We start from the raw sequence: 27,732 nt of genomic DNA on the forward strand, positions 1-27,732 counted from the left end.
TGAAGCAGAATATCTGGGCTTTCCTGGTTTATCAATATTCAGATAGGCTATGCGTATCTTCTTCAACTATTTTCAGATTTCAATGTATGACACATTTGAATCTGCACTTTCACAATCGGTAAAAAAACTGAGAAATTAGTTGGCCGACAACCGTCCCTTTCCACCAGAGCGTGTCACATATTTCTTGGAAAAAACAATACACAGATAAAATTACTTGATGAAAACAAAGGGCATGAATCCATTGTATATAATTCAATCCACTTGATACATCTCTCGAGGAATTTAGATAGTGTTGTTTATTTCTTTTAGAGACAAGGGACAAAACATACAGGTTCAGCATATGTAGATCTACAGTTGGTTGTTAAAAAGTGGTTTGTTAAAGATAACATTGAGACTTCTGGTAGTTCACAAATGTGCATATTATATATATGACTGAGGAAAGCATATGGTTTTTTGAATTACAACAAACTCCCAACTCAAATAGTAGGCCCTACTGGTCAAATGACAAGTTTTTATACAGAAAAAAAAGCTAATGATATAAAAACAGTCACCAGGTTCTTGTCAGGGTTATATTTCCATTGCCAGTAATACTGATTCCATTCCGTCTTTTTTTCTGCCAATTTATAACAACATGATATCAATATCTCTCATTCCAAACTTAATATTCAATGGTCACAACCTTGGTTTTCAGGTATTCGTTCAGAGCCTCCTCTCCTGTTAAAACACATGCAGAATAAGGGCATTCATTACACACAGTTTAGGCTAACAAAGGTAATGGCTGTTTAGTAGCATATGAATATAGTAGCATTAACACTAGAAGTGCCATGCCATTTTTCCCAACTTATGGTCTGGATAGGTGGTCAAATCACCATCCAGTCTTCAGACAGGGACGCTTTTACTGACAAGTAATAATAGCTATGGCACTTCTTAGCCAAGGCAAGGTCAGAAAATGAACTTGCCTTCATCCATCTGTTATTCTTGTCTGTGTTGATGGTATTTCATTAGAACGTTTGTTTCTAGCCCATCAATCATTCAGCAAAATGTAATTATTCTAAAGGATGTCACACACGTTGCAGGTTAGACTGCATTTGATCTATAAATGTGTAGCCTGACATTACCAACATTTATTTTTGGCTGACAATAATCAAATTTTTGTCCCTATTCAAAAATAAACACACAGGGACATCATAAACATTCAATGGTCTGATAGATCCAATGGTCTGATAGATCCAGTTATCCTGGCAAAACATCTATTGTTCTTGTTTTATTGTCAGGGCACAGTCCAAGCATTGCAAATAATTTGAGGGAAGTGTAATTAGTCAATATAAGAATCAGTATTACAAGACAGGCAGTAAATAATGTTATATTGATATATTGGGGTTTTAGTTCCCAGTGTGGATTGCTGGCTAGGCATGAGCGCATATGTGTGTAAAATGAAATTTGCATTTGATAAATCTAGTAGATGACCTATCTACTACAACTATTCTGACGGATAATAGACAGTGAACATTGTAAGAATAGAAGCACCCACTAACCCCATTTCCCAACTCCATTCAGTAGGCTACCGTTCTAGCACAGTTCCCAAAGACAAGTCTATTAGCCTATAATAGCTGTAATGTTTTGTAAGTAGGCTTTGTCTGTGTAGACAAATTGCAAATATCCCATCCCCCGTCCTAATCACCAAGTAGTGAATCAGCAGATTTAGTCTTGAGTCAAGTATCCTTGAACATAATGTTTGACAAGTAGCTTTGTCAACATTCAAAGCACATCTTCAGCGTGTTTGGCTGACGTATCTAGGAAAATAAAGCAGGATCCCGGAATTCGATAGAGAGCGTATGTATTTATTTCTCTTCAGTGTGCTCAAATAACTAGCGCTCAAAGTTTCTAGTGTTAAGAGTCATACATTAGCTGTTTGCCATATACAGGGCTCTCAAGTCTCACACATTCGCTATAAGACTCATGCATTTCAACCATTTCTCACTCTGAGAAGTAAGGGATAACTTGTCCTGCTATATAGAATTAATGGCGCAGGCATTCTGAGGGAAGTTTTCTGCTAAGTTGATAGTTGTCTCAAGTTATAGTGAGTTAAATGGCCCCTACCAGCCAATCAAAAACATTACCAGCCCCCCCGCAATTTTTGTAACCAAATGTTGACAGGTATGGTAATCTCACTCCAAACGTTTGATAAAACTTGAGTCTGTATGTGTATCTGTGTAAACATACTAAAACCTATCCCTTGTCTTACCAAGATCTTTGCCAAAACCAGACTGCTTGAAGCCTCCAAACGGCGCGGCCACATCCGTCTTGTTGTACGTGTTGACAAAGACTGTACCGGCGTTCAGCCTCTCGCTTACGTACAGGGCTTTGCTGATGTCACGTGTGAACACGCCTGATGCCAGACCATACTCTGTGGCATTTGCCCTCCTCAAGACATCGTCCAGGTCGCTGGGAGGGAGGGATGGAAAAATATTTAAGTCAAATTAACCAGAAGGAAGGATTAGGGATTTGTTGGGGACTGCAATTAATGTGTCATACTAACCCACTCTTGAACTTGGAGAGGATCATGATTGGGCCAAATGATTCCTCTTTTGCAATAAACATGTAGTCTTGTACATCTGTAAATATCGTGGGCTCAAAGAAGAAACCTAATAAAGAGATAAAGGTGAGTAAAGAAAGCTGAAGAAAATATTGCCCAGAGCAGGGTTTCATACCTGAATTTTCTTTCAAACGGTTCATTCAGAGCATAATCGGTATTTTAAATTTTCCAGTTTACGTTCCAACTTAAAATGATCATTCCTGACCCGGTTGGAACTTAAATGAAATACCGGTTAATAATGTTCCATGTTAATATGACAGTAGGGTGAATATTGGTAAAGTGAGACATTTTCACAAATATGACTTTGTATGTCGCCTTTTGCCATGAACACAATGTCATATAATCAATCATGATACATTTCTAAAAAGCTCTCCCTTAAGCTATTCATAAAGATGAAGAGGCAAGAGCCCCTGCTGTGTGTGACCCTGAAAACGTAAGAAAGAAGAACAACTTTTTGAAGTTTTGAAAAAATAAGAAGTAATTTTTGGTTTCAGTTTTTGGCCAAGTGCATCCAAAATGTTCTGTTAGCTAGTACATAGCATAATAATTACCTTTTGCAGAAGATTAAAACGACCACACCACATTTCACTTAAATCATGTAATAGCCCTGGCACCGTTAAGTTTAAATCCAAATACGGGATTTGCGTTCAGAGGAAGACTGAAAGAAACGTATGGCAAGCAGAACATAATCTAATGTGTTGTACTTAATAAAATAACTAAAAAAGAACGTTATTAACCGGTTACAATTAATTAATTATTTCAAATAAACGTTTCTGTGCGAGAATGTATTACAAATATGATTTCTTTTTTTTGTTTTTGCATAATATAAGATTGTTTCTGGTTTTCATTTTTGTTCGTTGAACCGTTTCAAAGCCTTGGCCCATAGACATTAAAACCCTCCTGTAAATGCAGACTAATTTACACATTTGCAAGAAAAAAACAATGAAATACCAGTAGGGGAGAATTAAACCAACCTTTATCACATTTAAACATACATACTCATTTTGGACCCAAAACTGGATACCGTTAAAGAAATTATTTATATATTTTTCCTAAACAGGAAGACATCTCTTCTCTGTCAGAGATGAACAGAGATAGAAAGACAAAGACAGAAGTCTGTTTTTGACATAGATACAAAAGTTATTGACAGAAAAAATCTGAAGTTACCTGGGCGTCTGACCTGTTTCCCCCCACATACTAGGGTGGCCCCCTCCTTTACTCCAGCACGGCAGTATTCTACCAGTTTATCCATGTGGGCTTTATGGTTTTGGGGTCCATGGTCTGTGGAACGGTCCAAAGGATCACCAATCTTCATTTTCTCAACCTCCTCAACCTGGCCAAACCAATATTACACAGGGAAAAACATTTAAATACAAGCTGAAGCATGACATAACTCTACAGTGAGGGGAAAAAAAAGATTTGATTCCCTGCTGATTTTGCACGTTTGCCCACTGACAAAAAAATTATCAATTTTAATGGTAGGTTTATTTAAACAGTGAGAGACAGAATAACAGCAACAAAAAAAAAAAACGCATGTCAAAATTGTTATACATTTATTTGCATTTTAATGAATGAAATAAGTATTTGACCCCCTTTCAATCAGAAAGATTTCTGGCTCCCAGGCGTCTTTTATACAGGTACTGAGCTGAGATTAGGAGTGCAAAGGGAGTTCTCCTAATCTTATTTTGTTACCTGTATAAAAGACACCTGTTCACAGAAGCAATCAATCAATCAGATTACAAACTCTCCACCATGGCCAAGACCAAAGAGCTGTCCAAGGATGTCAGGGACAAGATTGTAGACCTACACAAGGCTGGAATGGGCTACAAGACCATCGCCAAGCAGCTTGATGAGAAGGTGATGCGATGACAGTTGGTGCGATTATTCACAAATGTAAGAAAAATAAAAGAACTGTCAATCTCCCTCAGTCTAGGGCTCCATGCTAGATCTCACCTCGTGGAGTTGCAATGATCATGAAAATGGTGAGGAATCAGCCCATAACTACACAGGAGAATCTTGTCAATGATTTCAAGGCAGCTGGGACCATGGTCCCAAGAAAACAATGCCGTGAAGGACTGAAATCCTGCAGCGCCCGCAAGGGCCCCTTGCTCAAGAAAGCGCATGTACAGCCCCGTCTATGCAAATTCAAGAGACCCCGAGCGCAGAGTGCGTGGGTCACGCGCGAGATAGGTGAGGGCGTCGGAATAGCGCCATGCATGCATGCTCGCAGTGAGCGCGGGCCTCGTTCTTTCAATACCAATGAACATCTGAATGATTCAGAGGAGAACTGAGTGAGTGTTGTGGTCAGATGAGACCAAAATCGAGCTCTTTGGCATCAACTCAACTCGCTGTGTTTGAAGGAGGAGGTATGCTGCCTATGACCCGAAGCACACCATCCCCACCGTCAAACATGGAGGTGTAAACAGGTGCTTTGGGGGTGTTTTCTGTGAGAGGACAGGACAACTTCCCCGTATTAAAGGGACATTGGAGGGGCCTGGTACCGTCAAATCTTGGGTGAGAACCTCCTTCCCTCAGCCAGGGCATTCAAAATGGGTCGTGGATGACAATGACCCAAAACACACGGCCAAGGCAACAAAGGAGTGGCTCAAGAAGAAGCACATTAAGGTCATGGAGTAGCCTATCCAGTCTCCAGACCTTAATCCCATAGAAAATCTGTGGAGGGAGCTGAAGGTTCGAGTTGCCAAACGTCAGCCTCAAAACACTTAACTGCAAAGTTAAGAATATCTGCAAAGAGGAGTGGGACAAAATCCCTCCTGAAATGTGTGCAAACCTGGGGGCCAACTTCAAGAAACATCTGACCTCTGTGATTGCAAGGGGTTGCCACCAAGTAGTAAGTCATGTTTGTCAGAGGGGTCAAATACTTATTTCACTCATTAAAATGTAAATCAATTTATAACAATTTTCTAGATTTTGTTGTTGTTATTCTGTCTCTCTGTCTCTCGTTCAAATAAACCTTCCATAAAAATGATAGACAGATAATTCAAATACTTTGTCAGTGGGCAAACGTACAAAATCATCAGGGGATCAAAAAAAAATCCTCACACTATATTTACATATGTAGGCCAGTAGAGACTGTCGACTGTTGTTTTCTAAATCAGTGTTTCACCAATAGCAAATCAGGTACTTGCCACTCTCTTCAAATAGTGGTCGTGGATGGTGTCTTCCACAAACAGCCTACCGGCCGCAATGCAGTTTTCACCCTTGTTAAAGAACACAGAGCTCATGCCCTGAAGCACGTACACACAGGTCAATGTACAGTCCAGCACTGGTTGATGCAATGAAATATAGGGTTTGCTGTAAATATTATTCTGGATTTGCACTGACCATGCGTACTGCTTTGTCCATATCACAGTCACTAAAGATGATAAGAGGTGATTTACCCCCCAGCTCCAACGATACTTTTTTCACATTGCTAACTGCACAGCTGTGGGATGGAGAGAGGTATTAAAGTTTCGGTTAAGTGAATAGCATTATTACCATAACTGTTCCAGTTGTTTTTTGCCATTCTGCAAAAACTGTGCAAATTGGCTCAGTGGTGGTACTTCTGCTTTCTTAACATGAACTTTCACACCTCTGATAAAAAAAGATAAAGACACAATGGGATGCACATTTACTTATTGGGGTCAAGGTAAATCTACACCAATCACCAAGCTGAGAGACTGTTTACCTCTTCATGATATGTTTGCCGATTTCTGTAGAGCCAGTGAAGGCCAGCTTGCGTACATCAGGGTGGTCCGACAGACGCTGGCCAACCAGAGCACCTGATGTACACGTGGACCATAACTATATTTTCTAATTTACTTGTATAAATGGAGCACCATAGATGTAAGAGGTTTTCAGTGAAATAGTGTGTGTGTCTATACCAGATCCAGGAAGTATGTTGATAACCCCCTTTGGGAATCCCACTCTGGATGCCAACTCTGCAAACTTCACAGCTGTCAAAGGTGTCACCTAGTGGCAGATATAAAAATACATTCATACACATGATCTTCATTATGAAAGACAGAAACTCAATTTAAGGACAAGCTGTCGGCACTGGTGTCAAGCTAACAAATGTAATGTAAAGCAGTCGTTGCTACGACTTCACTGGTTTACCCCATTGTTCTAGTCTAAAATGCACCACTACCCTTTAACCTCCACAATGTATGCTTTCGGAATCTTTCCACACATACTGTAATGGTTTATAGATGCAGTAACCTGAGCTGGTTTCAGGACTACAGTGTTCCCAGCTGCCAGACAAGCAGCAGTCTTCCAGGCTAGCATCATCAGAGGGTAGTTCCAGGGGATCACTATACCACAAACTCTGAGAAAAAAACATTATGAAGATATATATGGACAACTGTGAAAAAGAGATATAACCACCTTTAGGGATATGTTTAGGATGCATGTTTCTGACACTTGCAGTGAATGTTGAAATTAATACATGAAAGTGAATGGCTTATATTTGTACATTGCTATTGGGTTGTGTGAATGCACAGTTTTACCATACATAGATTTATTTGTGGTGGCCCATATCTGTGATTGACACCTGAGAAGGAACGTTTAGACCCAATCCCAATGCCAATCACAGATTCACAGACTTTGAGGCGCATTCTCACTAAGGACCTAATTTACTAACAATGGCCCAGTTAACGCTGCGTCTGTTTTTTTTCTATTTCTCAAACCTGACACTCATCAGGCAATCAGCGCATACTGCGCCCTCGAGCGCATTTATCGCGCCTCTAAAAAAACAATGGGCCCGCATATTTCTATCATGGATCTTCCTACGGGAAAAAGAAAGCGCAAGCTTAAATTTAGTGAAGTGCATGAACTAACCGCAAACTTGAACATATTACTGTGCAGAACATTTACATGTACATTTATTCATTTAGCAAATGCTTTTATCCAAAGTGACTTCGAAGAGAGAGCTTTACAAAAGTGCATAGGTCAATGATCATAAACAACAAGATTCCCCCAAAAACATTGTGGGTAACCAACATGAAGCATACGAACATGAAGAACATCCACACTCTCAAAATTGGCCTATGGTTCGCCTTACTCTGATCACTGCTGCCATTGAATAAGGTACATTTCTACACACAGAAAAACGTGCTCCTGGTTTACACCTGCTTTTAAGAGGCGGTGAATTTCCCCCGCAAAATAGAGGCGCACTCTTACTGGCAAATATATAATTAGGCGCACTTTACGCATATCCTCCCACCTTTGTAGGTGGAACTCCCACTTTCCCAATGACCTTTACACGAACGCATATTGAAAGAGCAAATATCTCATGTGGCACGCAATCTGCGATTTTACACAAGTGCGCCCTGTTTGTAAATAGCCCGCATCGGTTAAGTCAGTCTTTGCAAACAATTAACACCTGGAAACAAAGGCCTTGATAAATGAGGCCCTAACGGTGCGTTCACACTGCAGCGACGCGAATTGCTTGCCATCGCTCGCCTTCCCACAGTTCACCACGCTCGGGGGCGTTTCAACAGATTCATGTAGAATGTAGTTCTCTAAAGTCACTGTTGTAGTTGTAATGGCCAAGTGTGCAGACTTGGGTTTACGTAGTGCTACTCGCAACATCAATCAAAATACAACTTGTATACAAAATAAAAAACTGTTTAATATACATACACGTTCACATGTGTAAAAAACGTTTTATTACATTACTCAGTCTCTGTTAATCTGTCGATGTGATAGGGAGTTCCAGCCGGGCTAGCTAGTTACTACAGAACAAAGTTACGTAATGTCACTAAACTGAATTAGAAAGTACAAGCACCAACAACTTTGGCAACCTTGCGCCATGCTTCGTTTAAAAAAAATTTTACATCTCTGTACGAATACAGCTATGTATCGTACAGGACTGGGTAAGCAGCCACACAAACAATTAGTTTCTCCTCCACCTTGAAACTTAGAAAGCTATTAATGTTTACCATGGTTGCCACGTTACGAGAAACAAGAAAACACTCCGATTGGCCATCGCTAGCGAAAATTGCTCCTTATTTGCATAAAGTTGAGAAAATCTCAACTCTGTCGCGTCGCGTCGCTACCCACAATGCACCACGCAAGCGATTCGCCTGGCTCCATAGAAAATTAATGGAAAACATGTTGTCGCTCGCATCACGTCGCTGCAGTGTGAACGCACCATAAGTCTGTAAGGGCTTAGAGCTGTCTCACTGTCAAATTGCCAAGTGCGCGAGGGCTCTTTCGCAGAGATTGAGCCCTTTAGGCACAATTTTCATAAGTCCGCATTTTTGCAGACTATGGCTAAGTGGTCCGACTACGATCCAATCGACACCCCGAGATGACGCGATCCGAATCGGTTGATAATTCGGACATTGTATGCTTGTAAACGGTGAATTGGACTATGAACTGGACTCCCTGCCACCCTCCCTCCCAGGTCGTGACCTGTAAGTCGAAAAAGACGATAAGTTGTCGGCCCGGCAGAAACAAACAAACAACGCGAGCCAATAGCGCCGTTTGCATTTGCAGTACTCCTATTGTCATCATGCACGAAATGCCCACTGACAAAGTGCTTCACTTTGCTCTCTGTCTTTCTCGAAATGTTGATGTTGTTGTTGTTGCTAGTGGTGAAGAGGTCAAGCGGAAAGGGCTGTATCACCACTAGTTGTAATGAAAACAGCGCCACGTATCGTACTGGGATATGTAATGCTTTTGGCCAATGATTCGGTTTATTCACTGCCATATATATTAGGATAATAGCAGTTGCCCAAAAAATTTGCATTATTCGAATAAAGCTAGATTTGAATTGATTCCATCATGTAAACGTAGTGACTGATGCACAAGTGTGTCTGTTGTGTTTCTCACCCTATTGGTTCTTTCTTGGTGAAGGTGAGGTTATGATTGGGCCGAGCCTGGTTGATGGGGATGGTGGAGCCCTGTAAGAGGAAGACAATGTGATTAATACTACTGGTACCACCTCCATTACCCATTCAGCAAATGACAACTTAACACTAGTCAAATCTGAGCTGAGTATTATCCTCTGATTGTGAGGGAATCTAAAGAAATGATTGTGTGTATTAATTATTACTATGTATTAAGATTTTACCCTCCTCTCCCATCTTACCTGAATCTTGTCACACCAGCCGGCAAAGTAGCGAAAGGACTGTATGGACATGCCCACATGGGTCTTGACGGCCAGGGTGTAGACGGCCCCGGAGTCCAAGGACTCAATGGTTGCCAACTCTCCCTGATGCTGCTCCATGAGGTCAGCCAGCCTGGAGGTCAGTAGGTTCAATGGTTCAAAACATATAAAAACTAAATAGAATGCACTTAAATGGGTAAATAAATAACTCTAAAATGACTCACTTGTACATTAGTCTGCCTCTGTCTCTAGGGTTCATCTTGCCCCATTCGCCCTTCTCAAAGGCCTCCTTAGCCGCAGCTACAGCTTTGTCCACATCACTGACTTGAGCGAGAGAGACGTCACATATGGCCTACAAGTTAGAGAAACCAAAATTATATCAGAGAATAAGTGTAAATTATGGAGACACTACTTCTTTCTCTTCCTTGTGTTTCCTCCTTCTCTTTCCCTACCATTCCATCTGTGGGATTGATAGTCTCGTAAGTCTTCTCTCCCTCTGCATCCACAAACTGTCCATTGATGAAGAGCTGATGAGGCATCTGAATGGTCATATTGTTGATGTTCTTCTCCACCTTGGGTGCAGTGGAGACCCACACACATATATTAAACATTTGTAATCCCAAATAGTTTTCGGTTCAGTGTCTTTTTAAGCTTTTTGGACTATAAGTTTGAAACGTGTATTAACCAATGTGTTCCTACTGTGGTTTGATGTAATTCTCAGAATGATGGGAAAAACTGTTTTGCAAACAAAATGCTGCAACGCATGACGGTATGTGATAATGCTGACATGATAACTTGTAATATTGCTGGTGATAATGCTAGCAGAATGATGCTGACATGTTCTTGGTGATAATGCTGACATGATAATGCTCAGTACCACTCACATAGTCCACAACCAGCTCCTCGCTATCCTCTCCTCTGAGCTTCCTCACACACATCTGGACAAAGTCCTGGAAGGTGGTGGCCATGTAAATGTCCTCATTCTGCAGCAGGCAGCTACTGGCTCTCAGCTTCACCTCCTCCACCAGCCTGCAGATGGAGAGACAGAGAAAGACAAATGTTGTATATTCTCAATGTTATGCTGGTATGGCAGTCTTAGTGTGAAGGCAAAAACACCTCTGTTTACAATAGTTAATACCAGTCTTAAGATGTAATGTATCCAGCAGAGTCACCCTACTGACCAGGTAGTGAGGAAAGCTTGTGGGGTGGGGGGGGGGGAGGTGTTGCCTGGGGCTGTTGTTGTGTTTTGTTGTGTGTAATGTATTGTTTTGTATGGTATTATGTAAGCCATAAATTGTTTTGTCTGTATGCTGGTCTTGTTGCAGAATCAACTGCCCTTTAGGGATATAAATACACAAAATTAAATCAAATTGAATGAGGTTTATATTGGGGTACCTCACATATATAACCACATGGTTATGGAGGACACTTGGAGGAGAGATAGAAGTGATGGAGTGAAAAGCAGATAGGATTGGATAGTGGTTGGGAGAGTTGAAAGAGAAGGAGCTAGATGAGATGAGGTAGAAGGTTCAGTAGAAAAGTGTTTACAGTACCTGACCACGTCCATGGAGGCAGCACCTGACTTGAAAAAGTCAGTGGAATCTTCAATCTTGTCCACGTTAGTTAGAATGCTCTTCCACACATCCTTTTGGAATACAATAATCATTAATCCCATTAACTCGATAGGTTATCAAAAGCACACTAGTTCAATTGTACTCCTAAAAGTTATTTAAACTCTTATCAAAAGCAAGCAAAGGGTATACATCTTCATTGGAGCTGCCTAACCTTGGTAGTCTTTGCTAGACATAACCACCACAAAGACAATGATGTGGGGGGTACCGATGATTTAATCTTTTTGATCTACCCCAGGGTGAAAAGAAGAAATGAGCTAGTTAGCAGGCTCACCTGCATCTGACCAGCGAAGGCCTTCTCCTCTTCAGTAAGCTGCACAGCAGCACTGTCTCCAGATTTGAAATACTGCGATGCCGCTATCATCTTCCCATCCTCAAACTGTAAATTTTTTACCAGCAACTACACACAAGTAAGATAAACACACACAAACACAACACAAATATTACTGTTTATTGACCCATGACTAGTGACAGGTATGGAGGTTGAAGTGTCCCCTCATCCCCTACTAGCAGCAAATCTGTAATATTGCAACTCTCTGTAGATGGTGCCGAACCAAGCTTTCGTACTCTAAATTTGATGTACTGCTAACATCATTTCATATGTTGCAAAGGACCAATGCTACAACGAAAAGTCAATGCTAATTGAAATTGTATTTGGTCTTCTTCATTGCCTACAACTAGAAATCTAACAATGAGTATGTTTATCGACTATTGTTCCTACAATTTACATGATTCACATGTGACCATGTACCGTCCTGTAACTGGTGTTTCAGCAAATTTATTTCAAGATTATAGGGGGTCAATATTGACCAAACAACTGGAACTAATTCCCCTATGGTTTGAAGGAAAATGGGAAACTGAACAGTGTATTAACATTAAGCCTCAGTACGGAAGAGGAGAGCTGGATTGTGACAACATAATTCAAAAGAGTAGTAGGCAATACGTGCACATATTTTAAGGCCAAAGTACAAGGCTGAATTGCCTGAGTCATCCCTTTTGTAGGATATTGGTATACAAAGGACCTATAGAACAATGAAATTGCTTGCAGCCAACATGAAAACATTTTTTGCAAAGAAAACTGGAGGGGGCCTCCTCCACAGGACTTCACTCCTGCTGAGGAGCTGGCCCTCTCCAGCTATCAAGGTCGCCCCATAATGGAAGGATTGGAAGGGGGCATTTCTTCAGACCCTGGGCCCCTCATCGGGCCTCGAACTTCAGCTCTCACTGGAGCGGTTTGCAATCGAATGTGAAGTGGCTGGGATGCGAATCAGCACCTCCAAATCTGAGGCCATGGTTATCAACCGGAAAAGGGTGGAGTGCCTTCTCCGGGTCGGGGAGGAGATCTTGACCCAAGCGGAGGAGTTAACGTATCTCCTAAAAATAAAATATAAAAAATAAGTATCTCGGGGTCTTGTTCACGAGTGAGGGAAGAATGGAGCTTGAGATTGACAGGCGGATCGGTGCAGCGTCCGCAGTGATGCGGGCTCTGCATCGGTCCGTCGTGGTGAAGAAGGAGCTGAGTCAAAAGGCGAAGCTCTCTATTTACCAGTCAATCTACGTTCCTACCCTCACCTATGGTAACGAACTATGGGTAGTGACCGAAAGAACGAGATCGTGAATACAAGCGGCCGAAATTAGCTTTCTCCGCAGGGTGTCCAGGCTATCCCTTAGAGATAGGGTGAGAAGCTTGGTCATCTGGGAGGGGCTCAGAGTAGAACCTCTGCGTCAAGAGGAGCCAGCTGAGATGGCTCGGGCATCTGATTAGGATGCCTCCTGGACGCCTCCCTGGTGAGGTGTTCAGGGAATGTCCCACTGGGAAGAGGTCCCGGGGAAGACCCAGGACACCCTGGAGGGACTATGTTTCTCGGCTGGCCTGGGAACGCCTCGGGATCCCCCAAGAAAAGCTGGTGGAAGTGGCTGGGGAGAGGGAAGTCTGGGCCTCCCTGCTTAGGTTGCTGCCCCCGCGACCCGACCCCCGGACAAGCGGTAGATGATGATAACATTTGGAGATGAAGTAAACGCGTAAATTAATTCAGGCAAAAAAGTCTGCATTTATGGGACGCACGGACGGAACAAACGTGCTTTGCGGGTCGGAATTTTCATTTTGTCATTTAGCAGAAAGTTCTTTTCCAAAGTGACTTACAATAAGTACAGGGACATTCCCCCTGAGGCAAGTAGGGTGAAGTGCCTTGCCCAAGTACACAATGTCACCGGAATCAAACCGGCAACCTTCTGATTATTAGCCTGATTCCCTAACCGCTCAGCCACCTGACTCCCTTTCACTCGACGGAACTCTCTTTTGAGAATCTGTTTCCGCCTGCCTGAAATTATTTGCAACTCATCTTAATTTAGCTCGACTTTTAGCCTGACACGGAGCAGGCTAGTTCCGAGGTATAAGTTACCTTGGTTACTTAGCTAGAACTAGAATAAGCCACCTTAATAGAAATAGAAAAGCCTTTATTGTCATTGTATTTGTATACAACAAAATGTGGAGTGCTTTTCCTGTTGGTGCAACAAGGGACAACATAAAAATCTAAAAACAGTATGAATAGCTGAAATATATATATATATATACATATATATATATTAGGGCTGTCAAAGTTAATAACGCAATCTCATTTTAACGCAACAACAAAAAAATAGTGCCGTTAGCGCAGGTTTCTTTTTGACCCTGGGAATCACCTGTCGTCACATGATTTTGACTGCAGACGGTAGCTGAATGATGGAGAGAGGGATTAAAAGTTTCAAGACGTCTCAGTTGACAAAACTAAGGCAGTGTGTAGCCTACTGATTGTCAGGCTGAGTTTAGTTATCACCGGAGTACTTCAAGCCTAAACTATCACATGCAAGCAAAGCACACAGCTAGCAGCAGCGTTAGCAGCGTTAGCAGTAGCACCGTTCGCTCTGGGAATATATGGCAGACAACACTCGCAAAAGAAGCGAGCAGCTGACTGGGTTCAACAAGCTAGAAACTGTGTTGTTCAATATTAAGGTCAATCTGTGGTTGTTTAAGTATATGAAGTATGTTTGAGTGAGATTTGAATATTATGAGCATGATATCGTAATAAACTATGAGACAACATGTCTTAAATATATTTTATAATCCAGAATAAGTCTAATTTTGTGGATGTTTATTATACAGCTGTATAGTTTGTAAGTGAGTAACACTCCCTTATAATTTAAGTTGTGTTCCATCTGAACTTGTTATATGGACATTATCATCCAGTTAGGCCTATCTGAAGTTAAGTACACCCTTTTAATGTTATTTCCACAAAAATATCATTTTTGGGGTAACATTTTAACAGATCAAATAGATTGAATAATTTTGCAATTAATTGCGATTAATCATATGAAATTATGCGATTAATCGCGACTAAATATTTTAATTGCTTGACAGCCCTAATATATATATATTTATAGTTCACCAATTGTGGTGGTATAGATTAAAGTACTTCTCTGAGGAACAATAAATTCGTGGTGGGCCGTTATCGGCGTTAACGAGCTGCGTTAACGAGAGACTCTTATCGGGCGCTAAAAAAATATTGCCGTTAATCTATTCTCAAAGTTGGGAGCTGGGTCTATACTTTCACCTTGATATTTTAGCGCGGATGTATACGTAGCCGAATTGCACTGTAGGGGGCGAAAATGAGTCTTCAAACCTGTGTGTATGCCTTGTGTATGATTTTACCACATCAAACGTGACGTGCTAACATGGATGCAGCTATGTAGCCGCCAGGTTTGCTTCAGGGAAAATTTTTTTTTAAGAAGCTTCCCAATGGAAACTTCGACAAGACTAAGGTTGTTTGCACCTTGTGCGATGCGGAATTAGTTTACTGTGCCAGTTTTTCTAGTCTCAAATACCACCTAAACGCAAAGCATCCCTTAGCAGCTAATGCGGAAGTTGCCGGGCCAAGCACTGATGTAGCGCAGGGTAAGAGTCGTCGTCAAAGTACTATGTTTAAGTGCAACTGAGGCAAGCCCGTCAGCACAGCTCTATAAGCCAAGCTAACTAATCTAATTAACAGTTAATAAACACAAGTATATCTTATTGAACATAATTTATTTTCATCAGCAATTATCATAGTAAAACAGCTTTCTCAAGCAGTTTGTGATGCATTTTGGAAACAGGAGATGAGCCCCTGGTCTAATGTGCCACCTGGCTTGAGAAACCTGTTCTCAAAGACTTACTTTTGGTCATTATTTGGGTAGCACACATATTCTGAATGCCTTCTGCGGAATTCAAATGAGCCACTTTAATCTAGATTAATCTAGATTAACCCCAAAATTACAGTGAGATTAATCTAAAAAAATCTATGCCCACCACAAGTCTATACTGAGTACATTTTCAACCTCTTTTTGCAAATTTGTATTCCAACACAGAATCTCAGAGATCATCAGCTTACCGCATTGCCATTGTTTCCAAACAGCACCAACCCTGTCTTGGTGACCATCCCGGGTTTGGTGGCGCCGGGGATGTCCAGTGGTTGTCCATTAGCTCCTGTGTCATTGTCAACAAGGGTTGAGCCATAGAACGTCACTTTCTTCAGGGAAAAAACAAAGTTTCTCAAATATTGGGTAAAATCCTCGTAAGACTTGAAAACTATGTAAAGGACGCCTGTGTGGGATTATCAGTATATTACCTGTCCGTCAACTTCTGCCCAGGCTCCAGGGACTTTGTCATTTCCCCTGATCCAGTTGTGAATGGCCTCTGCTGGCTGATTCCAGTCAATCTACATGAAAACCATGGACATGGCAAATCAGAAACAGCAGTGAAGACCTGCTGTTATTACCAAAGTGTCAATCTGATAAAACATTACCTTTGCATTATCTTTCTTTTGGATGCCCTCATATGTAGCCCCTTCTTCTGGTTGAGTAATCTTTGGGGCATTTCCATCTGCAATCAACCTCACAGCCTCTACCTAGAAACAAGAAAGCAAAACCTTTTAGGTGATCGGGACTTTACATATTACCATATATCAATATCCTTTACCAGTGAGGGTGAATGGTCCATTTACTGTGATTTCATTTTCATGCACTGGGTTTTGGTTTGTACCTGACTGAAGATTTGCACTGCTTTGACCCAGGCCACATATTTAGTTTTTCAACACTACAAGATGTAACAGTACTACCAGCCAACTGAAAACCATTAAACTTGATGGCAGATGGCTTGTTGGTTATTATTTGCCATTACTTGTTACATGACTTACTGTGCCTTTAACTCCCTCTGGGAAGAGGAATCTCTTGTAGATGGTGTTTACAGTGTCGTCAGGCTCAACATCACACTCCTTCTGTAAAAGGATTGGTCCGGTGTCAAGTCCATCATCCGCCCAGAACAGAGTGAAACCGCCTTTTTTGTCGCCATGAATCAAGGTCCTGTGTAGCCACACCCCCAAAATTAGTGAACATCAGTGCAAATGACCATATGCCAACTCACATTCCTCCCCTTGTAGTGCCTCACCAATTTATGGCAGAGGCCCCCCTGTGTCGGGGCAGCAGGGAGGGGTGGTAGATGATGGAGCCATGTTGGGGGTGGTCGATCACCTCCATGGGGATGAACTGGGAGCAGAAGGGCAGGACATTGAGCTCGGCCCCAGTGGCCTTGTACTGGTCCACCACCTCTGGGATGGCCTTACCCTTCAGCCGCCAACGGGAGAACTTGAAGACTGGCACATTGTCCTTCTTAGCCTCTGTTGCTGCACAGTAATAGCAATGTAAGTAAGCCTATCCGAGACAGAAGCTTACATCTTACAGCTTATGTAGCATGATGAGGCTGTGTGTATTTAAGGATTCCATGGATTATTATGGGCTACCTGTTCTCAAAAGCAGGTTTTTTTTTTGCTTTCATACATTGAAAGTTACTTGATAGCAGGTAATGACACAACATCAAATTATATGCTTTATTAATGCCTATTTTCCTCTTTTAGATTTTGACCATTAACATGGATTACTTTGGAATACACATGGCAGTAGTGCATCTTATCAGTACATTGAGCAGCTCACTTGACATAAATCATAAATCAGTCCGAGATCCCTGCAGATTTATAAAGGTAATCCACATAGGTAGTTAAATGCTTTGGGGGACTGGGTTTCTACTACTGATAACAGAAGGAAAGATTAGTCCAAAGGGCATTCCAGATTATCTGTTACTATGTCATTTTGACAACAGAACAGCCATGCACATACATTGGCTTTAGGTAAGTTCTACAGAACAAATATGTCATTTAAAGGAGAGGGTGTCCTATTGTACTCCGATAGTAGTATTCTAAGTGGGCTTAATTCCAAATTGTGTGTACAATTCATTAACTCATTATCAAACCTAAATTATGTGCAGTTAACATTCTCACCTAGAGGGTCAGCTTTGCCATCCTTGTCAGGTATAGTGAAAACTCCAACAATGATGTGTCCTTCCTTCCTCAGCTCCTTGTACACCTCTTGTCCAAAAAGACTCTGACCAATCACAGCTATCTTCATTTTGGACATTCACAAGGTCCTGATAACCACAGGTTACCACAGGACAAATAAATATGTAATATATATATATTGTAAAATAAATGAGAATAATAGATAACTGCCAACTATACCCTGGTAAATCTAGCACCTGGGCTTGCCAGAGGCAAATGTCAAGCATTTTTCAAGCAAGTAGCTATATTTCTCTGTAGTCGAGCTTTACCAGTAGTGGCTAATCTACTGAGAAGCTTAACAGCTCTGTACCCCTTTGGTCAAACTCAAAGCCTGCTAGGTGCAAGAATGTTGTTTTTCTGTCACACACATCTGTTGCAAACTTTAAATAATGATTTTTAAAAATGCATGTAAGAATTTCTTGAACTTTTTCAAGAATGCACATCATTCTTTTTCAAACTAAAACCAGCAGACACCGTCTTATGACAGTCAAACCGTTCCCTGTTCACGTAGGCCTACATAGTTAATCAGCAAGCAAAATGATGCTAGTATGAAATACGGTTGGGCATTTGCACAGAACTTTGTTAATACACTTCTGTAATAGCCTACTTTGTACAGACAATAATGTTAAAATGATCTAGCTGCACCAAGTTATCGATAAGACAAACAAACATATTGCGGATGATTTATAAGAATTAACGTTACCCCTTATGCTGATAAAATTCCCCTGCTGACGCAAAGAGAGCAAATTAATGGAAATCGTGGCTTTTTATTTCGCCCAACTGTCAGAAAAGGCTGTTACACGCGAGAGCAACTGTTATGCAACAGTACAGAAAGTTAACATGATAGGACGGTTCAAGCGCGCAAGGGGAGGGCATAGATATACTACCAATCTGTGACCGCAAATGGTGCTTGTGTAAAGGAAAACCCACACAAAAAAGGAAAACATTTAATCAACTTCACATTAAAATGTTTATTTGACAAAAATATTCTACTGTAAAAGGTGTGTATGAATTGCAAACCAGTCGGTTTAAAAGTTAAACTTGAAGGGTGTTTGCAATTCATACGGTTTAAAAGTTAAACTTGAAGGGTGTTTGCAATTCATCCACATAACAATAATTGTATTTAGTAGCCTATCTTCTAAAAATGGCTTCACTGACTTCTAATTAAATTAACGCAGTTCATGATTAATAGACTTTCTTGAATCTATCTCTTGGTCCCTATCTAGGTTGTTACATAGAAATTAAGAAAGGAAACATGGCCAATAGTTACACCCAGGTCAGTTGAGTCTGACTTTTTATCTTTTTGCTCCAACAGAAATACTGCTAATTCTAATTGTATATTTAAGGTTGATTTTATTTGTACAGGTAGGCCTAATAGTTGACTATTTAGCGGTCTCTAGTCTATTTTTAGGTCTTCTGCAGTTTATTGATAATATCCCTACTGGAGCCTTAGCACAAACATTTCACTATTAAGGGTCTTACCTATCCTTGTGTACATGGCCGCGGGAACTCGGGGTGTTGCAGCACCCCCTGCTGACAGCACGAGAATTCGAAATGGTATTACTTGAAAATCCACCACCGTGGCACCGGCGGAAACATAAAGCCCCCCCCCCCCCAGCACCCCCCTGATAAAATATGTTCCTGCGGCGAAGATTTTGTATATTTGAAAAATAAACAGACTTTGACAATTAATCCTAAAACATAAGTAACATGCTTTTCCCCTTGTGAGCACAATGGGCCCAATTATGCATTCTTCATATTGCTAGTTACTTCCATGAGAGTGGCCAATTCATGTAATTAACAATTTTCACAATTGTGGCTAGAATCCCTCTTGATCTCACATAGATGCATATAGACCTTCACACACAAATTATACATTTTGTAACATGTTCAGGTGGTCAATGATCTCAAGTTCATTTCAGAGCTGTAGCAAAGAACAAAGTGCAAAGGACAACCCTTACACAGTATGGCCTACAGTTTACTTGGTGTGTCTGCATGCCAAACTGCAATATGCTCCCCCTAGTTAAAACCTAGCCCAACTGTTGGTGTAAAAACAAACAAACATGTATGTTAGAAAAATTGCATATAAAACATTGTTTTTGTTGTTGTTGAATTGTGGCCAATTGGACAACACAATTGAAATATTTCATCAAGTTCTTTAATTGTTCCAACTTTTACAATACTGTACATATTTCAATATATAGTATTATGGTGCATGGTTACAAAGTTAACAAGCATGTTGCAACACTGCAGAGATGGTGTTTACTTTTGGCTCAGTGCATTAGCGTTGAAAGGGGAGCACTGCTCATTGATACTGCACCACTCCAAGTCCTCACTGACACAAAGTGTATTTCCACAGCCATGGTGTTGTAAGAGCAGAACACAATCTTCTTAGTTCTTGGTGCTGGCGTCACTATCTCAGTGAATGTGACTTTAAATCCTGACCAGTTTGTACTGGCTTGCATAAATGTTAATGTCAATGAATGATTTAGGATTAACTAACCAGCACTACACTGAGATATGTGTGAGACAAAGTGTGTTTGTGTATGCTCGTGCACGTGAGCATATGGTCAGCCACCATATTGATTTTGTAACCAGCACATGTGGAGATATGGAAAAGTGCAGCTGAGATGTTTAACAGGTTTTCAGAATAGTTAAACCTTGTCTTGTATGCCCAAGTTCAGTAACACTAACTTGACACTCACCCATGTTTTGATCAGGCAATTTCAAAGCCATCTTGATTGTATTCTTGAAATTTAACAGAGGTGTCAATTGTAGTGGCTGTATGTTCACTGTTATGTTTATTTGAACCACAGGGAGGAAACACTTAACCATGTCTGGCATAATCTTTTTTCCTGTCTCTCTCAGGAGCCCCCTCCCCACAAAAATGAAAGCAAATACAATACACTTACTGTATATGTAATCTTAATCTGTACATTGAAATCTTTGAGGATGTGAATAGTTTTCTTTGGGTTTATCCAGGAAACACTAACCCCTCACTTGATTTAACTTCCACCCATCTGTTCTGATTAGCAGAAGTAAAAAAGAACACAGTGTAGTAATAATAAGGGAGGGTAATAATAGGTAATAATAGTGCTGCACTTTTTTAGCTATCAAAGAATTGTGTAAAAGGTAGGGATGAGTATTGATAAGATATTAACAATTCCGATTCCTTATCAATTCCTGCTTATCGATTCGATTTCTTATAAATTCTCTTATGGATTCGTATTGGGCAAAGGGGGAAGTGGGAGAGAGAGCACAAACGGGTTTATTTACATTAATTTTATTTTGTATAATTTTCTATAATGCTGCATACCATATACAGTATGTATGCTACACATTTAAATTTTTTCGTTGCTTTTCTTCTACACTTCTATTAGCTACGCTAGCTTAGCTGTAGAATCTTTCATTTTCAGCCAAGGTCAAATCACATAATATGACAGTATCAAACATCGGCCATTCTGTTAAACAATTAAAATGCAAAGTTAAATAATGGATTAAAAATCGATATGCTCAGTCTCATCCGACACCACATAATAAAAATTCATACAAAGAGCGTCTCTGCTAACCCAGACAATATGATCAAAATACGCGTAACACAACATAGAAACATTAGTTTCCTATGCGATTTGTGTTGCCTATGGCTGAGTGTTTCTTCACTATATCTTTTGAAATTAATTCATTTCATAATTGTATATTCTTAACAAATGTAGTGAGCACTACATTACAGCTATTCACACACGGGGGCCTACAGGGGCCAGTGCCCCTGTAAAAATGTCCCTCGCCCCCCCTGTGGCCCCCCTGAGCTGACTGAAAAAAAAAAAAAGTTTCTGGATGTTAGATGTAATAGTTGTTTATAGGCTACTTCATGTGTAGTGCTTCACATAAGTAGTAGGGCTGTCAAAATTGCTCAAAAATGACGTTCGAATATTCTCTTACAAAAACATTAGAATATTTTCGAATTTCTGGTTGTGCATTAAGTACGTCAATAACAAGACAAGTTAATACAACGAAACATAACTACTTGTATACTGTAGGTAGGCCTAATTTATTTAAGTTTAAACATATTTGACAAATTACCTACTCAAAAATAAGTAAATGAACTAATGGCCAAGACCGCAGACCTTTGCCTCTCGCTCGCTCGCACAGACGCACTCTTTCTTTCTCTCTCTCTCTCTCCCGCACCGTCGCGCTTTCTGCGCTGTGTAAAATGAACGACAACAATAAACAAATGCTGAGTTCTGAGCAAGCAGTTTAAGGTCGTGATTCTTGTCCCAAATATGACAGGCTTCATTCAGTGATTGAAACAAATATTATTAACATTGAAGTTTTACAGTATAGAACCGACATTGAACGCTCCGAGCGAGCTGTGCTGTGGTAAACATGGAGATGTAGCCTCAAGTTGCTAGTTGTTGAATGGTAAGCTAACTCTAGCTTACATAGCTGACACACTACTTTGCTGTAGGCTCAAAAAGTTTACCATCAACAGACCAAAATCCAAAATATTTCCAGACATCACTCTTTATATTTTTTGGGGTTACAATCACTTTCTTTGCTGCGGTCAAGCTTGGTTCTGCACTGTCTGTCATCTTCCACGCAAGTCAACTGTCAGCCACGACGCCCAGGGGCGCGCCCACCCGCAAAGCAGACAGACTCGCTGCGTTTTTTTTTTTACATTCGAATATACATTTTCACATTAGAAATTCGGTTTGTAACCACTATTCAAATATATATTCGAATTTACAATATTCGTTGACAGCCCTAATAAGTAGCAGTGCTTCGCAATATGTGGTCATTAAAGGTCGGTGATATCGTTTTGGTAAGCTATCTCGCGAGCCCTACTTACCCGGCGTCATTGAGCCGACCAAATACTTATTTAGCTCTAGCGTACGGTGTTCATTTTAGGACATTCTCAGACTCAAACGAAAAGGCGTCAAGTCTCAGACCAAACGGCTTCAGTCTCAGAAAAACCTCTGTCATTCTCAGACAAAATGTCCTCAAACTAAACGCCGTCAGAAAAACCTCTATCATTCTCAGACCAAACGCTCTCAAACCAAACGCCATCGTTCTCAGACCAAACGCTCTCAAACCAAATGCCATCGTTCTCAGACCAAACGCTCTCAAACCGAACGCCTTCGTTCTCAGTCCAAACGCGCTCAAGTCATACACCATTGTTCTCAGACCAAACGCTCTCAAACCAAACGCCATCGTTCTCAGACAAAACGCTCTCAAACCAAACGCCATCGTTCTCATACCCAACACTCTCAAACCGAACGCCTTCGTTCTCAGACCAAACGCTCTCAAACCAAACGCCATCGTTCTCAGACAAAACGCTCTCAAACTAAACTTTGTCAGATTTGTTGTTATCAAAGTTAGCTAGATGGGGGAGCTGCTTTCTGAATTAGCTAAAGTAGCAGCTTTTAAAGTGAATACCATGGTGTTGTTTCTGTTAACTGGTACAGCAAGAAAACTTACTTTTGATATAGCTAATACAAAATTGTTTTCTGCAAGCTAGTTCACTCGTGTAACGTAAACCCATGTGTAGTCCTCCGGTTGCCATGGATACTGCAAACAAACTTTGGTAAAGAATCATAAACGTCATAAACACGTGGCGCACAAGGGTTTTCTGATGCCGTTTGGTTTGACGTCGTTTTGTCTGAGTCTGAGGATGTCTTAAAATGAACATGGTGGAGTTTGTAGTATCCATGGCAACCGAAGGACTACACATGGGTTATGTTACACGCGTGAACTAGCTTGCAGAAAACAACTATTTTGTATTAGCTATATCAATATACATTTTTCTTGCTGTACCAGTTAACAGAAACAACACCATGGTATTCACTTTAAAAGCTGCTATAGCTAATTCAGAAAGCTAGTCAGCAGCTCCCCCATCTAGCTAACTTTGATAACAAAAAATCTGACAACGTTTAGTTTGAGGGCGTTTTGTCTGAGAACGATGGCGTTTGGTTTGAGAGCGTTTTGTCTGAGAACGATGTCGTTTGGTTTGAGAGCGTTTTGTCTGAGAACGATGGCGTTTGGTTTGAGAGCGTTTTGTCTGAGAACGATGGCGATTGGTTTGAGAGCGTTTGGTCTGAGAACGATGCATGGCGTTTGGTTTGAGAGCGTTTGGTCTGAGAACGATGGCGTTTGGTTTGAGGGCGTTTTGTCTGAGAACGATGGCATTTGGTTTGAGAGCGTTTGGTCTGAGAATGACAGAGGTTTTTCTGAGACTGAAGCTGTTTGGTCTGAGACTTGACGCCTTTTCGTTTGAGTCTGAGGATGTCCTAATGAACACCGTACTAGCGTTGCTACCTGCATATTTTATGCAGAAATTGTTTACAATATTTACCTATAATATAGGTTTCAACCAGTGCAGCTCAAGCAGAGAGACTGTGTCAGGGAGAGAAAGAGATAGATTTGTTAGGCTTTTAAGAAAGAGTAGGAGAGGATATAATACATATTTAATAATAAAATAAAAAAGGTTATGTGTAAAGTCGTCGTCCCCCACCCCCAGTTTGCTGCTGCTCGTCGGATGTCTTACATCCGGATCAAGTCCAAATAATGGATGTTGCACCGGTCTTTTTCACCAGCTTTTGCTTTCAGCCATAGATGATTAATACGATGATGCGTTGCAGCTCGTGGCTCTACATTTCGCGGGTAGATTGCGTCCTACATGCATAATTGCAAATTAAAATCTCTAAAGTAGCCCAATTTTCGATTGTTTATACTGCATATCGTTTATATCGTCCATTCCTAACGTAGCTTATAGACGTACTTTCATATTTGCCGCAGCAAATGAGATTCGACTTGAAAATCGCCAGTAGGCCTACTATGTTTGTGAATTTGTGACGAATCTGGTGATAGAAGTAGACTGATAAGTGCACGCACAGCTGGGGAACCAGTTAAATTGGAGAGGCAGTTAGAACGGAAAATGTACTGTACTGTAGCTAGTGGTATGTACCAGTGGAGCGAGTGGAACGTGACAGTGGCTAGTGGTATATGCGAGTGGTACGTGACAGTGGCTAGTGGTACATGCCAGTGCCTTCGCTGGTACATGACAGTAGCTCGTGGTACGTGACAGCGCCTCTACTGGCATCTAGTGGTACGTGCCAGTGGAGCTAGTGATACGTGTAGTAGCTAGTGGTATGTGACAGCGCCTCCACTGGCACATGAAAGTTACTGTTCTGTTGATAGTGGTACGCAAGTGTCTCGTGGCAGTTGAATTGGGTGTCTTGCAGCTTTTGTTTACTGTTGTGTAACGGCCCCGCGGCCATTTTAGATACTGGCAAGAGTGCCTACCCCTGTGTATAATCACTGCAAGGTTTCCAAGTCGGTTAAGATGGTCTTGCACACCACTGGATGGTACTTAAGTGCAAGTCTAAATCAGGCCCATTTAAAGAAAATTATGCTTTCCATGTGTGGCCTACGTGAGTCTCATAATGATCCAATGATCCTCCTTAGTGCAGAGAGAATTGTCCATCCTCAAATATTTAGCAGTAGGCTTATTTTCAATTCTCAATAAGGTGTACAGTATCAGAAGAAAGCAGAGATCCAATATGGTTTCATCACATGGGTATTGGCTTTTTGGGGGTGCACTCTTCCTTACAAAAGGCCAATTCCTCCATGTCAACTGTCTTGAGCGCCATACATCTCTGGAAGTGTGTATGTCAAAATAGGGCAACATCCTATCACACTGGCCTGGCTTTAAGTTCATCCTGCATAAAACACAGACATAACCTGAGGTTTTATTCATTATACAAGGTTGCTTAAATGAGATATACAGTATGTATGTTTCATTTGTTGAAGGCATGCCAATATATGTAAATATTTAAGATATAACTGTTATATATAGCCCACTGGCAGGCATACTGTGTGCCATATTACTCTCCAAGGCAAAACTGCAACTTTCAGCTAATACCTTAAAATATATAGAAAATAATATTAAAAAGTAATATATAAGCATTGTTTTCACCTGTTTCCTAACATATAAGCCTAATGTATATCCACCTTGTTAGTGTGATCTGTATGTTGAGTGTTGAATCCACTCCTATGTGTGAGTATCAGTGTTTGTATCACAGTGACATTCTGTAGGCCTATAACTGGGGGGTGGGTAGTCATGAGCTTGCAGGCCTACCTGAACAAGGTTTAGGAAGCAGAATTGGATTAGACTTCTATCCAAGAAATCACTGGAAAAAAGTCCATCATATTGAAGGGTTTGGAAAGGGTTGAGCCAAACTTTGTTTTCTCAAGATTCCCCACCACGATTCAATCCGCTGATTTGAAATGTTGCGTCCATAAATGAAACTTTGGTCTCCTGCAAAACTATTGGTGTGAAGTGTGATATCAGCATGTTTTCGACATGCCCATTTTCTGTACCTCTGTCAACGCGCAGTCGCTCCGGGCATCCTTCCAAGCGCGCAATGGATGTTAAGAAGTTGTCTGCTATTACTTTTGGATCGTTGTTTGTTGTGTAGGCTTCCATCCACACAATGTAGCGACTAAAACCATCAATACAACCATTGATGCCGTATGGCTTCAGCTTGTCGTACAAATCCATATGCCATAGCGCGTTGGGACCTTTGTTGTGGTAATGCCTGTGTCTCAGACGCCGCGCTCGCCTGAGCTCAACTCCTTCAGGATCAAGCAATTTGATCAATTGTCTTGTGTCTTGTGATAGAACATATCCTCTCTGTATTGCGAGTAGGTGCAACCTTCGATACCTTGGCATCCGTCCTATTAACTATTTCAGTTTGCAGGAATACAGCCACCTGTTTCAAGTTTGTGTGGTTTCTCCTACTGAACAGACGCAATTTTCGACAAAATCTCTTCTAAGTCCTAATACTTATCACCATACTGTGTTTATGCGATACAATAGAAAGAATTTAATTGTTATTAAAACAGATTCTGAAGTATAATTTCACAAGTTCATATAGGCCTTCACAAGGCTTTTTGTAGAAGATTAGGTATAGCTCGTAGTTGAGGTATCCTCAAAAGTCCGACTTTATTCTCGAAAAAGTATTTAAACTTTATCCTCGTCGTGTTGACTTTATTCTAAACATTGCAACTTTATTCTCGACATGCAAAATAAATAAATAAATCTTCTGCCTTAATTTCCCCCCCTTATGTGGCCCCAATGCTCCGTTGTACAAACAGTAGCCTGTGTGTACCATGGGTGAATAAACGGTAAATTCTGAAACGTCATCGCATGCCTGGACAATTGTTGCTTTCTGATCTAGGCATGTTATCACATCATGGCCTACATATTTCTTACACAGGCGGACTTGGCATATTTCTTACACAGGCGGACTTGTAAGGAAACGAAAAGACAGTAGCTTAACTGAAGACAGTAGGCAGTAAGCTAAAAGTAACTAACTGCACTAACTGCACATTAAACTGCATAGCCTACTACAAAAATCTGAGTTTTAGCTACCACAAGCTATTTTAGCTAATGTTAGCTTGCATGTCAAACAGGGCTAACGGCTCTGGGGCTAGTAAATCAGCACATAGGACAATTTAAAGTTGCACGTCAACTAAGCAAATAATTAGTCAGCTACCCGATACAACTATTAAATAGCCAGGTGACCAGTAAAACTACGACAGCGGCTAGCTACATCTCTAGCTCCTGCTGCTCCTCTTCCGACTCAATTGAGTCTGATCACGCAAATAGCTCCTTTTTTTGTTTTCATATTGGGGCTTCATGGAGTTGCCTTAATTTATTTAGAGAATGAATAAACTTGTGAAACAGATAAGTATTGTCATGTAATACATTGATTTCAACAATGTAACTGTATTCTAATTACCAACTATTTAAATTGTAACTGTAACGGAATACAGTTACTGTTGTATTCTGAATACGTAACACCGGTATATGTATTTCGTTACTCCCCAACACTGTTGATTGTAGGGGTGTCCGTTATCAGGTTTTATTATATGGCAACGACTGTACGAGCTTTCTGATTGGCTAATGGGTAGTCATGCCAGACGCGTATCGCC

The 27,732-nt window shown here is 40.9% G+C and overlaps 1 protein-coding gene and 1 long non-coding RNA gene across 5 annotated transcripts in view; one reads left to right on the top strand and one right to left on the bottom strand.

Moving 5' to 3' along the window:
- The window catches only part of LOC146273483 (uncharacterized), a 91,113-nt gene that overhangs the window by 52,157 nt on the left and 11,224 nt on the right, over positions 1 to 27,732 (top strand). The window lies entirely within an intron of this gene.
- Positions 274 to 18,575, bottom strand: aldh1l1 (aldehyde dehydrogenase 1 family, member L1). Of its 4 annotated transcripts, XM_084704611.1 has the most exons (24): positions 18,443 to 18,575; positions 17,683 to 17,828; positions 16,972 to 17,031; positions 16,773 to 16,894; positions 16,546 to 16,626; positions 16,156 to 16,257; positions 15,979 to 16,068; positions 15,742 to 15,879; positions 11,613 to 11,738; positions 11,261 to 11,352; positions 10,592 to 10,736; positions 10,160 to 10,279; positions 9,932 to 10,059; positions 9,690 to 9,840; positions 9,431 to 9,501; positions 6,815 to 6,920; positions 6,481 to 6,568; positions 6,285 to 6,378; positions 5,942 to 6,041; positions 5,746 to 5,844; positions 3,764 to 3,929; positions 2,540 to 2,645; positions 2,246 to 2,445; positions 274 to 714 (listed from the first exon to the last, which is right to left on the bottom strand). In XM_084704611.1, exons 2-24 carry the CDS (start codon positions 17,816 to 17,818, stop codon positions 659 to 661), a joined length of 2,577 nt encoding a protein of 858 aa, XP_084560737.1. In that variant the 5' UTR covers positions 17,819 to 17,828; positions 18,443 to 18,575; the 3' UTR covers positions 274 to 658. The 4 variants fall into 4 exon arrangements, with proteins under 4 accessions (XP_084560737.1, XP_084560736.1, XP_084560735.1 ...); XM_084704610.1 differs by having other exon boundaries at positions 16,546 to 16,711; positions 16,797 to 17,025; XM_084704609.1 differs by having other exon boundaries at positions 16,546 to 16,711; positions 16,797 to 17,031.

The sequence above is a fragment of the Hypomesus nipponensis genome, chromosome 9 (genome assembly GCF_054491055.1).
Source record: "Hypomesus nipponensis isolate SF chromosome 9, ASM5449105v1, whole genome shotgun sequence".
NCBI classification, from domain to species: Eukaryota; Metazoa; Chordata; class Actinopteri; order Osmeriformes; family Osmeridae; genus Hypomesus; species Hypomesus nipponensis.